General features: G+C 50.7%; 1 protein-coding gene across 1 annotated transcript; it reads right to left on the minus strand.

Annotated features, from left to right (window-relative positions):
* Window positions 1–11585: 11585 nt before the first annotated feature.
* On the minus strand, window positions 11586–13766 carry C7H16orf82 (chromosome 7 C16orf82 homolog). The gene is made up of 2 exons (XM_085692677.2): window positions 13742–13766; window positions 11586–13623 (listed from the first exon to the last, which is right to left on the minus strand). The coding sequence occupies exons 1-2, from the start codon at window positions 13764–13766 to the stop codon at window positions 13157–13159; spliced, it is 492 nt and encodes a 163-aa protein (XP_085548803.2). The 3' UTR covers window positions 11586–13156.

Here is a 13766-nt window from a genome sequence, read left to right on the forward strand (position 1 = left end):
TTCTGATTGTCATTGTATCGATGTTGGCATCGATTGGTTATCTTCTCCACCCGAGTTGAAAGTTCTTGTGCTTTGGTTGTACAGTGTCCCCCCCAGGCTCCTGTGTGGGAGGCTGGGTCCCAGCTGGTAGGTCGGGTCTTTGAGAGGTGCTTGCTTCAGGAAGGCTCAGACTCAGTCAATGGATTAATCTGTTGATGGATTCACAGCTGGATGGCATTGTGGGAGGCCGTGGAAACTGGGAAGTGGGGTTTAGAAGGAGTACTGGGCAGACCTGTGCAGGGGATATTATCTCTACTTGTTTATGGTCTTGGCTGGCTTTCCTGGTCCACGATGATATGAACAGCTGCCCTTGGCCACATACTCCTACTATTGTGAGATTCTTCTCAACTGCGCAGGGCCATTTTCTGCAGCTATACCTGGTTGACTAGAGTCCAGGTTCTCCACCAAGGCCCCTCAACGCTGTGAGTAGGTGTGAAAAGCTCCCAGCCTCACTTCCTTGATGCTGTCCTGGCAGACAGGCAATTTGTGACAAAGCTTTGGCTTCAGATGCATCCCTAGCTGGGTTCAGGTGGACACAGTGTTTCTCTGTGATGTTGACTAGAGTATCATCATCATCTAAGACATGCTCTTCCTGTGGGGTTGCCCCTTCCTGTTCTGTCAGATGGAAAGAGCCAGCTTTCACCTGAGCTTTGACCTGGCCCTCAAGATGCTTCTGACTCTGTGACTTTATTAGTTTTAAGTCTAAGCCAAAAAGAAAACCCAAGAAACTCCCCACCGTGATGCTCCTTACCTCACAAAGTCCATGGCGTTGGCTCCATCCTGTAGAACCTAGGACTGTCTTTTGTATAACAGCCAAGTGTTTTAGCTATATTTGGTGGATGGAGTAGGGAAACATACTTCATTTTCCAGAAGTCTAAGTTTACAAATATTTTAATGTAATGTATGTGTACATGCGTGTGTGTGTGTGTGTCAGCATTCCCTTGTCATGGCCCGTGTGTGGAGATTGAGGACAACTTTGTGGAGTTGGTCCTTTCCTTCCACTTTTAGGTGGGTTCCAGGGATTGAACTCAGGTTTTCTGGCTTGCATGGCACGCACGACACCCACTGACCCATCTCACGGACCGTTTCCACTATATTTTGAGACAGGATCTCACACTGAATCTAGAACTTACTGATTGGCTAAGCTTGCCAACCAGTGACGTCCCAGAATCCCCCAGTTCCTCTCTAACCAGAACTGGGGCTTTGGACACTCGTGCCATTACTTCTGATTTTCACATGGGTTCGGGGATCCAAAGTCAGGGCCTCATGTTTGTGCAGCAAGCGTTTACCAGCGGGGCCATCTCTCAGTCCTTTAATGTAGTATTGTTTTTAAATCAAGATTAATTATGAAACAGGGGTTAACAAAACTCAATTTAAAGAAAGACCGGATCAGAATGTTTGATCTTCCCTTCATCCTGTGCTCTGGCCTGGCTTGTCCCAGTGTGACTACTGATCCTGCCTCTACTTAAAATGTTTTTTTTTTTTTCCTTTTTAATTCATCATGGACTTTTGAGTTGCTCTTGGTTTAAAAAAAAAAAGTGTTTCACAAAATATTTACCGTGATTCTTGACTTTTGGCAGCCCCACTTTTTTTTTTTTAAATTGATGCAGATGCTTTATTTACCATGCCCCCCCCCCCCCAGTCCTGACCCTGGCTCCTGTAGCGTTTGAAAGCACCCACCCTGGCAGGATGGCAGTGCTCTGGATGGGTGCCTATGTGTGTGTGATGAATCTCTGGCTAGAACGTGGGTCAGGTGACCATGCAGCCTCTGCAGCTGTATGTGTGAGGCCCTGGGGGCCACTCCCTCTGTCCCCAGGGCAGAAGACAAGCATGTGAGGCTCTGCAGGAGTTTCGCCTCCCTCTGACTACACCCCAATCCAAACTTTAAAACTCTCAGGTGGCCAGGGAGAACCCTGGAGAAAGGGATGATCCAGGGATGAAGGAGTAATAAAGTCCCGGGCAGGGTGTGCCTGGTTCCAGGAAGTGCCTGGGAAGAAAAATCGATGTTGCATAAGGTCTTGTTGCACAGGGAAACCAATTCTATGGTGGTCCCAGGTTTTGGTAAAATGATCTATTGAAGGCTGAGGGACAGGAGACATAGGAGGCAGCTTCATCTCCTGGAGGCATTGGAGATGAAGCTGCCTGGGCTGAGGGGGAATAGATGGCCCAGTATTTGTATCTAGGATGGTGGACAGAACCACTGGTCCAGGTGAAACCTGTAGATTCTTTGTAACCATGGAATTCACATCTGCCTCCATAGCTTCTGTATCTGGGACTGGCATTGCTACTGTCCCAGAACCCAATACTAGAAAAATATAGGTGGGCATCACTCCTGGTTCAGCTTCCTCCCTCACCTTCTCACTACCTAATTCATTAATAATTCCCGTTGTCTGTGTTCAAATCCATTTACTTCTCTGCCTTCGCTCACAGGCACAGAGTTTCTTAAGAGCAATTAAGATTTGTTCCTTGCTATTTTTGCTTCTCTCCCCATGTTCATGTGCATACATTGACACACAGAGAGACACAGACACACACAGACACAAACACACACACACAGGCATAAACAGACACACCCACACAATCAGCTGTCTATCACCTACTTCTCGGTCTGTGTGTCCGCGTCTGAGGTTACCTCCACTTCAACAGGTGATGGTGTGATTGGTAGGGTTCGGATGATCACATAACAGATCCTGTGTGTCTTAGAGAAATTCACTTTTCTCTTTTCTGAGGAAAGGACCCAAATCTTAAGCTCTCAACTTACTGCTTTATATAACCACCACCAAGAACAAGAAACAAAAGTTTTCTCAGGCGCAGAGTTCTCCCTGAGCCTTCCCCAGCCCGTGTGCCCAGCTGCACGCTATTCTGTGGTATCCACCATCACAGATGAATTTTGTGGAAACGGAGTCAGTCTGCATCCTTTGCAGACAACCTCTTTTGATAAGTGTGGTATAGCAGAGGCTCAGGTGTGTGTGTGTGTGTGTATGTGTGTGTGTGTGTGTAGTGTACTCTTTGCTCACAGCCATGCAACATTCCATTGTGTGACTATACCACACGTTATTTACCTGTTGCGGTGCTGAGGGATCGTCAGTTGTCTTCAGTTTGGGGCTGCTGTGAATATTCCCATAGACTTTTTCTGGTGGATATAAGCACTGATTTCTCTTGGGCGTACACCCAGGGTGGGATTACCAGGTCAAAGCGTAGGGCTGTGTGTGGCGGGAAGAGGCTACTGAGTGGTTCTGTGCAAGGGACACAGTTTCGTACTCGCAGCAGATGACATTCGGGGATGGCATGGTCTCACCACCATCTGATGAACCCATGTTGTCCATTGTGGTGAGGGACTGCTGGACTCAAGAGTATCTCTGACAGCGGGCAGGGCCAGTCAGACTTTGAAATGATGCAACTCGTGTTTCTGAGTGCTTCCATAAGGACTCAGGATCCTGGTGGCACTGAGGTGCCTGTCCCTCCGCAGAGAAGTGGCAAGGCAGCTCATAGAGAGGGGCATGAAGATGACTCTGGAAGGGACGGGATCATATGATGCCAGGGTTAAAGAGTGTAGAAGGAGCGGGGGAGCTGCATTCCCGCCCGGATCCCCTGAAATAATTTCAGCTTACCCCTGAAATAATTACATGGAAACTGTATTCTTTTAAACACTGCCAGCCCATTATATCTAGCCTCTTATTGGCTAATTCTCACATCTTGATTAACCCATTTCTATTAATGAGTGTAGCATCCTGAAGTGGTGACTTACTGGGAAGGATTGTAACCTGTGTCCATCTTGGAGAGGAGAGTCATGGCGACTGACTCATTGCCCTTCTTCCCAGCATTCTGTTTGGTCTACTCTGCCTACCTAATTTTCTGTCCTATCAAAAGGCCAAGGCAGTTTATTAACCAATGAAAGTAACACATAGACAGATGACCTTCCTCCATCACTAGAGAGAGTGGGGATACTGTGGGAAGTAGCCCTGGTTCACTGCTGCCCGAGGACCACCTAGGTCTAGCAGCTCTGCTCTGGCCCCAAAGTGAGTGCCCCTTTGCCTCCACCTTCTCCCCTCTTTGTGTCAGCTCATTTGAATGGATTGTTTTTTCTCTGCAGCTTTAGGGCCCTGGGAGAGTGTTCTATTCTTTTCCTTTCCAACCTTCTCATTCTTTAGCAGCTCTTTTTGGAAAGGCCAGATGCTGTTGGTCAATCCCTCACCATGTTCCAGGTTTCCTATGGGTTTATTTCAGGCACGCAACATGATGGCCCAGTGAAGAAGGGCCTTGGTGCCACCCTGGTCCTCAGAGATGGCAAAGTGAGGCTCAGAAAGGTTCTGGAACCTCTGCCACACGCCCTGTCTATTCTGAGGCTCACAGATACCTGCCGCGGTTTCAGAGATTATTGCCATTCCCCGTGTCTCCCTCACAAGTCCTGGAGGCTGTGTCACAGGGAAGGAAAATAGTTCATCCTGGAGACAACAGAACCTCCTGCATTTCACTGCCCCATCTCTAGTTTCGTCTCATCCACCTCTCTTTCCAACAACGCCTTGCTCTTAGAGAGGTGAGCGCTGTGTCTACACGCTGTGGAACATTATAGATTGTGGCCCCGGGCTCCTCGGTCTTTTCCCTCAGCTCTAGATCTTCCCATTCTTGGGAGTATATTCCCTTTTTTTAATGAACTATCTCTATTTCTATTTTGAACTGCACATCCCTGGTGCAACCATTTGCAGTGGGACCTGAGAACCCGGAAACTCTAATGGGTGCCTACTGGGACTCAGATCTGTGCCCACGACAATATTCTCTATATATCTCTCAAGATGCAATTATAATTCCAGGTAGCTCTACTGGGTGCCATGGCATCCCACAGAACTGAGCTTGAATCTCTCTGTCCTTTGTGCTTTATGGACATGGCATGGGGCCGGGCCCCAGATTCTCACTCTTCCCAACTGTAAAATGGGAATGAGAAACCATACTCCATGGGGTTCTGGTGAGAAGCAAGGAAGCATGAAAGCCTACGGCTCTGCTTGGCGTGGAGAAGCTGGGCTCTCTGTTGTGCTTTTTTTTTTATTGTTGTCATTTCTTTTGTCCCTGGAGTCACAGATAGCGGGAAACCTTCAAGACCCGTTTCCACGGAGGCTCCGTGAGAACCTGGCAGTTGCTGCAGCCTGGAGCGCTGCTGACCCCAGCCCAGCTTCTCTCTGGGGATCTCCAGGCAGCTTCGTAGCTGTGAGGTCTCTGCTTGTTGCTAGGCACAGAAAAACAAATATTGTTTTAGAAACATTAATAATTGAGATGTTTTCTGCAGAGAATTGGCCAGCATTAGGGGAATTGAAAAATTAAGACAAAGACACTAACCACCTCCAGCTGACTCCCTGGTGAATAATTCATTCATGTGCCCAGAGCCCACAGAGGCCCTAGAGAAACAGAAACCCTCAGCGTCCGTCCTTCCTGCCACTGCCTGATCTGTACCCTTATTTTCCTGACCCGTCATAGAGAGGGGCTCTGTCATCCGGAGAAATGGCAAGAGTAGAATTCTACCGGAATTCTCGATGCCATCTTGTCGCTGTGTGACGTTTGATGACTTCAGCCCGTCCATAAGCAGGAGCCCTGATTGGCATCACCTTGGCACTGCTGAATCTTGTAGACTCAAGTGGTTGGAAGAGACGTAGAGCTGCCAGCAAGGCCTTGCCCCCACACCTCTTGCTAGATGGCTCTCTCACCCTTGTCCACACCTCTTTCTTTCCTCTAGGGTGTAGGAAGTTAAGGCCTACCAGGCCGAAAGGAGCCAACCTGGAGTCTGCCTGGAGCTGTCAAAGGTCCTCTGTGCCTAGCCAAGGAGTGACTAAGAGGTGTTTCCCGAGTGCCTAGCGACAGGTGCTGTCAGAGGTCCTGATCGTGCCTAGCCAATGAGAGATGAACATGAAATGTCAACTGTCAACCAATTAGAACGCCTGGGTATTGTGTGTGTGTGTGTGTGTATGTGTGTGTGTGTGTGTGTGTGTGTGTATAAGTTTTTCTTCAATGTTAAATAAAACGAGTCTGCTGTAAACTTTCTACCTGACTCCCGGGTGTCTATGGTTGTTGACATTGTGCCTTTTCACCCCCTCCCCCAAGAAAGATGTTAGGGCCCAGCAATACTAGTTCACCCTTACCGTGGGTCTGCTCTGTGACTGTGGCAGGGTCCTAATGCCAGGGGACAATTACAGTTCAGGGTTACTCTAATGAAGATGAACGCAAGCAGCATCCATGACGAGAGCCTCTGGCGTCAGCCTCAGTGACCGGTGAGGACCCTGTGGTAGAAAGTGCACCGGAACTGAACCCTGTTGGTGAGAGATGGCGTTTTTGCTTTCACAAATGGATCTGATGGTCCTCTGAGTAGAACACATGGTTCTGGGACCCACGCCAGCCTGTCTTTGCAACCTGTCACCTTACGACCTGAGGATGTTATCCAGCTGCTAGACCTGGTGTCCGTGCTTGTGTGTGATGGTTCTAACTTCTGCAGTCTCTCTGGGTGTTTTCAGGATTATCAGGGTGATCACAGTTTAATTCTTATTGGATGGAGTTTTCAATGCTTAGGTTCAGATGGTTCATTCCCAGGTGTGCGTTAAGCACCTGCTGTATACAGAGCATGGCTATCAGGGCTGAGGACATGACATCACAGCTGCGGGGAACAGGTGCTGTTGTAGGTTCTGGGGATGCAACCAGGACCATCACAGTCCCTCATGGAGTGAAAGGCTCACCAGCGAGGCAGATTTGTCAGTTCACAGCTCTGAGAGTATATACAGGCAAACGAGATGGGTATAGTCTAGGGGCGGCAATCTTCCCAGGGCAGAGACATCAGAGTTGAGTTCTAAAAGAAGCCCAGAAGTGAGCAGGGAGAGGGAACAGGGCATCTCTCAGCTAGGAGCACAGGTCCTGCAAAGGCGCTGGGATGGGGTGTGTGCAGTTGAGAAAGTGAAGGTTCTACAGAGAGTGAAGAGATGGAGTAGAGACCGCAGTGTTCAGAAAGGCAGGCCTCTGGTGGTCATGATGAGAGTTCTGTATTGAAATGGAGGGAAAATTAGAGATTGGTCTCATCAGCTCTAGCTTTGAGACAGCATCACCCACCCACCCCTTCTGCAGCTCGGAATCTGCAGGGTGTACTGTGGCTGGGCTCTGCTGGGGGTTTTCAGGTCTGATTGGGGCTCAGCTCACCTTCATTAGGATTGTCCATGGGCTCATCATCCGGGTCCCATCTGAAGTGTGATAGCCTGTGGAGCTGGAAGGCGTGGCTCCTGGGGATTTGGAGTTAGAGATACAGGGTATACAGCATCACCTTGGACTTGGTATGGTCAAGGCTGCTGGTGGCTACTAGATGCCCCTTCTTTGGGTAGTTGCTCTTGACAGGATGGGGAACATTTCACCTTCGCATCAATACTTTTTTGTGTGTTATTATGACGACATACTTGGCAGAGCAAATCAAGAGGGGAAGGGTTTATTTTGGTTTGTGGTTTTAAAGGATTTAGCCTGTCATGGTTGGGGAAGGCAGTCCAGAGTGACTCCATCTGTGCCGATGGCAGTGAGTGGCATGGGCCATTCACATCATGGTTAACCAGAAAGCAGAGAACACAGCTGGAACTTCGGGGTGGATACCACCTTCAACGGCCTACCTTAATGATCGACTTCTTCCAGTCACGACGTACTTCCTAAAGCCCCCACAACCTTTAAAATGTTACCACATGCTGAGGACAGAGCACCTAACACACGAGTCTGAGGGAACACACAGACTCACACCACAGACCCTCACGTTCGGGGCATCAGGCATGAACGGCTGGAGGCAGGCAGGCTCTGTGATGTGGGTCTCACTCCAGAGTGCCAGTGAGTTGAGGCTGTGCAGGCCTTTGACCAGACCCAGTTACTTGCCCTCTCTGCCTCCCCACCTGTCTTTCCGCATCACTTCCTCCTTGGGCAGCTCACACAAGAGTCCCCAGCTCAAGCCAACTTTTGGAGGACCCATCCTTCCCACCTGCCCTGAGCCGCTGGCTCAGGAGGAGTTGAAATGGTTGGAGCAGAGAGGATGAATTCAGAGTGGCAGGTACTTCAGCAAGGAAGACAGGCAAAGCACCATCCAGGCTGCAGGCTGAGGCCAAGGTGAACTTCAGAAGGGAGGTCCTGCTGAGCAGGTCTATGAGGTCTGCCGGCTGGATGCCTTTCCTACCTTCCTACTTTATGCCTGCATGGAGTCTGAGGGTCTCCTTAGTCTGCTGGTGAGGCAGAAGTGGCAAACAGCTCTCTTCCTAGCTCAGGTAATAATTCAGGAACCAGCACCCATGGCCACCTTCTTAACAAATTGGTCTCCCCTCAAGTTTCTGCCTGATCGCTGCTGGGGTGGGAGGGAGCCCCTCTGAGACATATCTGAGATATATCTGGGCACATGTAAGGAAGGATCGAGTGGCCCCACGCATGTGCGTTCAGAACTATTTCACTCGGGGATCTCCAGCCACCTGTGACATCACACTGCAGTCTAGGCCTTCCTTGGAAGGTGCAGCTTGCTTCTTTAGATTTGGCCCTTTATCGTTTTCTCCCTCCCGTATTCAGTGATGCTCTAGGCATGGAAGTGGATGTGGGAGACATGAGGAAGCCTTTCTCGGGCTGCCACCTCATGTGCCTCAGGCAGGAAGGAGAGAGAGGTGTTGTGTTCAGAGTCCCCAAGAAGCAGCACACCTAGGCTCTGCCCATGGGTGGCCTGTTGCCAGAGACCCTGGAGTCTGCAAATGTCTTTAGAGCAGAGACAGGGTAGAGAGCTTAGTGGTTAAGGTCGTGGACTCCAGAGCTAGATTCTGTGTTCGAATCCCAGTTCCTCCACTTCAACAGAGACATCTTCTCTGTGTCTCAATTCCCCATAGGTAAAGCAGATTAACCATGGCAGGCTGCAGAGATTACCCCCATCTACGATCAAGGAACCCCCCAGACTCTACTACAGTGAGCAAACTGACAGTAGCCCAGAAAATGGGAGATGAGGGAGAGAGAGATGACGGGGAAAGGGAAGAAAGGAAAGAGAGGAAAGAGAGGAAAGGGAAGGAGGGAGAAAACAGCTAAGATGGGAACTTAGATCCCAGCACCCTGTAACTGTAGTGATGTAACATTGCAGGTTTTGATACAGGAGGTTTTCTCAGACTTGAAGGAGGTAGGATTGGGATGGGGCAAACCATGGAGAGTTTTATTTGTTTGAGACAGAATCTTGTCTGTACATCTACCCCAGGCTGACTTCAAACTCACAGCCCCTCTCTGTGGCCTCCTCAGGTAACTGTGTCATCACTCACTGGCTGTTTTTCTCAAAAAGTTGCTCACCACATTGAAATATTAGCCCCTGGGATTGATGCAGGGAACTGTACCACTTCTGGTGACGCTTGGTCCTGTATCCAAATGTTTCGAGAGTTTAACTACCAAACTCGGAGCAGCCTGGGAACCTTTTGCCCAGAGAACCAACTCCCTGTGCACCAGTACTCGGTAGTGAGCTTGACCTTGGGTGACTCTTAGTGGGCAAGAAAGGCTAACCCAGAAGGACCCCATACTTCATGGAATAGCCACAACCTAAGGCATGTAACAGACTGACAGAACGCTGCTTGGCGTTCTACGGTGGGGGCATGGGACTGGATGCATGCGTTTACCACATTCGCAGCTGCGCACTAACCAGGGTGGGTTTTGCTGCATGTAAACTACGGCAGGGAGGGAGAACAGCATGTGCGAAGGCAACAGGGTGGAGATGTGACCCAGGGCGGGGCGGCAGGCAGAAGTTGACAGGACGGGAGGTGATGGTCTGAGGAGCTGCCAGGAGCGGGATGCCCAGGTGCGGAGCAAGCGCCGGATGGCAGTTGAATAGAAACAGCTGTTTATTTCAGAAAGATCGCTGTGTCTTCTTAGAAACCGCCCTCCTCATTTGAATTTGTGAGCAAAATGTAAAGCCGAGGAGACTGTCTTCAGGCTCCTGTCTTCCCTGTACAGGAGACACAGGCTTCAACTTGCCCCTCCCCCACTCCCTCCCATCACCTCCCTGGCCCTGCAGTTTTTTTTTTTTTTTTTTTTTTTTGAACCCAGAGTTAAAGGATGGGAAGGAGGAGATCCAGGGCAACCACACTCCCTAGTTCTGACTTGAACACAGACACCATCTGGTTTGGAATGTTCCCCCAAAGGCTCAGCGTGAGGCACCGTTAGGAGGTAGTTACACTTCTACACCATCCTAGGGACTGATACTGGGGTCACAGCTCCTTTTCCTCTCTTTCCTGGCTGCAATGCTGTGAACAGGCCTCCTTGGCCACATGCTTTCCCATAATGCACTGTGCTGCCACAGGCCCAAACAAGTGACCAATGACTGAACACTCTGAAGTCAGTTGCCTCCACAAGCCTTGTCTCTCAGCTGATTATTACAGGTATTTTGTCATCTCCACAAGGCTGGCACAATCTGGGGACTTTAAAAGCAACTGACTCGTAGTCCACAGAGTGGGGCAGCCTGGGCACCTGGAGGGTTACATGTTTCCTAGTGATTCTGACGGACAGGTGTAGGGGAAGATGGAGCTATGGGTTGGGTGCCTCCGTGGATGGGAGGGGTGTCAGGGACTGTGGGACATAGTGTCTCACCCAGGGTCCTGCTGGGACAGTTGGTTATGAGGATGCATCTGTGGTGGGGGACGGGAGAGATGGTTAGAGGAAGGGACCAGGCTTGGTCTTGGTGTCACTGTGCCTAGGAAGCCTCTGGCTTCCATGATGAGACACAGTGTATGATACGGTAGCCTCCCATAGTTCAATTTCAGTCTGTGCGCTCATCTTTCTAATGGAGGAGGGGTGGCCGAGTCTCCCTGGGGGAGGCATGCAGAAAGTGGCGGGGGGCACTCAGTGTTGCAGCTGAGTGTCTGTGCCCTTTCAACATTTGTGTGTGTATGTGGGTCACATGTAGGTTCATGTGTGTTTGCACAAATGTGTGTGGGACAGAGGTTGATGTTGGGTGACTTCCCCAAGATCTCTCATTGGATCAGGAGCTTGCTGGCAGACAGAGTGGCTGGCCAGTAAGCCTCAGGGATCCTCTTGTTCCCGTCTCCCCAGGACTAGGATTGCAGGTGTGTACGATTTCAGCAGTATTTTTTTTTTTTTTTAAAAAAAACATAGATTCTGGGGATCAAGCTCAGGTCTCCACGCTTGGACAACAGCACTTTGCTGACTAAGCCAGTTCCGGACTGCTCTGCTGAAGTGGAATCTCCCAACATAAGGTGTTTGGATCACAGGGGTGAAGGCCTCACGAATAGGATTAGCATCTTGGTGAACTATGACACTGTGTCTCGCAGCAGGGGCCTGCTGCCATTCCTCCTTGTGACATTACAAGGCAAAGGTAGTCATCTATGATCAAGTGGCCCCTCCTGTCAGTGCCTTGGACCTTAGCCTAAAGACTGCAGGAAACAGTGACTCTGAAAATACATTTTACCCCAGGTGAGTGGCTTGGCAGCTGTCCCTGTGGTCGCTATAGCTGGTTCTCTAGTGAGTTCGAGCTACTTTCCCCATAGCCTGGTGAGGAAGACACACACAGACCCAAGCACGTGTGACCTCTCCGGATACTATTTATTGTTTTCAGTGCCCCCTCCACTTTCCTTCTGTCGTTTATGGATGTTTTGTTGCCTCCGCCCTCTTTGTGCACCCACTTGTTCCCTAGATCTGTAAGCTTAGTCCGGGAAAGGGTCCCACTGTTCCGAGAAGGGAAGGGGCCAGGACCCCAGGCCTCCTACCTGCGTAGACAACATTCATCCATGGCCTGGAGTTCCCACCCCGGCAGTTCCTGGTAAGTTGATCTCTGAGTCTGTGCAGCAGTTACCATGATATTGTGCCATAAGGAACACGGCTCCAACCCTCTGTGCAAAGGGCTGGGCTGACGCTAGCGTCTCACTTTTGCTTTCCGAAGACCCACGTAGGAACACAAATAGTGCTCTAAACCTTTGCTCCTGGATGGTGTCGGGGGTGCTGCTGTCCAGAAAGAACTGGACAGGGAGGTACTGCTCTCCCATGGGTAATGCTCTTTGGGGAGATGACAAATCCCCTCACAACTTCTCTCTAGACATTTCACTCCTGGGCTAGTGGGACTCCAGCTGCTCCCGATGGTCCCCCAGATGAGCTGGGCTGCTGAGAGTCATGGGTGTTCTCTGTGTACTACATCCCCAGGTTGGGGTGCATCTGTGAGCAATACCTGCGGTGACAGCACATTGCAAAGCTCAGCAGAGATGGGGTTCCCTACGGTTACAAGTCCCCAGGCAGGGTCCTCATCATTCCAGATGCTTCTGGACCTGGGTCACTCCCGGCATAGGCGTCACGCGGTTCTTCAGAGCACGTTGCTGGTTGTCAGTGGCACTCATTGTGTACAATGGGTTCACCACGGGAGGTTCCGTCTTTTAATGGCGAGTTAGCACAGTTGTCTGTTGTCACTACTGATCTTGGTGCTGATGGATTTGATGGGTCTTACGGATAACCTGTGCCGAGGTTCACGGTACTTGATGCTCTTCCCACAGGTGGTTTTGATCCAGGTGGCCCAGCATGGATGGTTCCTGCTCCAGTTCTTCTTACAATAGCTTCTCATATAGATGGCCACACCGCCTATTTCTCAGCAGAGGGTCCTGTGTGTGACATGTCTGTTGATCATTGCCGCAGAAGACACAGCACCCGCTTCTTTAGCTTTTCCTACGTTGCCCATGAACATCCCAGGTGAATCCGGGCTTGTTGGGTCCTCGTGGTTGGTATCAGCAGGATCTGGGGAGTCTCCTCATAAAGGCATGGGCTTCTGGGGGGGCTGCTCAGCCTGGGTGGGCTGCTCAGCCTGGGTGGGCTGGCTGTCACTTCCCTTGGTGTCCTTGGCCTTGTCCTCTGGGAGATTGTTGTTGCTTTTCAGCTCGCCCTGCTCACTACTGTCTACCCTAATGCTATGGCTGCTGTTGGCCTTGTTGGAGGTCTTGCTGCTGGTGGAGCTGAGAAGGCCACTGCTCACCTGGTAGGACAGGAAACTGCTGCCTGGGCTAAGGACGCTGATGCTACTCAGGTTGCTGATTCTGCCGCTAGACAAACTGGTGTCACTTTTCTCCTCCAGCCTGCTGGGTGCCCTGGCCTCGACTGTTCAAACTTTGGATCTTTAACACCCTGGGTGAGGGGGGGTGATGAGCAGCTCACTGCTCTGGGTGCTGTCCGCCTGGGTGGTGGGCCGCTTCGTTGGCCTCACCGTGTGCTTGCTGTTCACCAGGCTGGCCTTGCTGCTCTCCTCATCGGCTACGTAGCCGCTGCTCGACAGGGTGGAGATACTGCCTGTTTCTGACTTGAGGTGCTGTGAGCTCTTCTTGAGGTTCTCAAGGCTGTGGGCCGTTCCCAAGGTGCTGTAGACAATCCTTAGAGGCTTCTGAATGGTTGCTGCATGGCTGGACCCCACATGTGGCTGGAACACTAAGCTGAGTAATGAGGGGCTTGGCCTTTGCTCTTGAGCATTCCAGACAGAAGAACCCCCTTTTTCCGCCTTAAAGGCGGAGGGCAGTGGGATTGGTTTATCCAGGAGGGGGCCCTGGGAGGCCTCTGAATGTTGCTGGTGGCCTGTCTGGGGAGAGGTGTCTTAGTGTTTGTTCTCATTGGCCAGCTTGGTTCCCATGGTGATGGCAACTGTGAGGCGGGGGAGGGGCAGGAGAACAATGCCTCTCTGATAGCAGTTGGTCACATCAGTGACAGTGACCAGCTTGGGCAGAAAAGGGGTTCAT

This window comes from Myodes glareolus, chromosome 7 (genome assembly GCF_982192425.1).
Source record: "Myodes glareolus chromosome 7, mMyoGla1.1, whole genome shotgun sequence".
Lineage (NCBI taxonomy): Eukaryota > Metazoa > Chordata > Mammalia > Rodentia > Cricetidae > Myodes > Myodes glareolus.

What these genes read in the sequence shown, in the direction of transcription:
- C7H16orf82 (XM_085692677.2), bottom strand. Translation starts at nt 13,766, where the DNA reads ATGAACCCCTTTTCTGCCCAAGCTG. An exon ending in CCCCTTTTCTGCCCAAGCTG is followed by an intron (nt 13,624 to 13,741) that starts GTCACTGTCACT and finishes ACAAACACTAAG; the next exon opens with ACACCTCTCCCCAGACAGGC.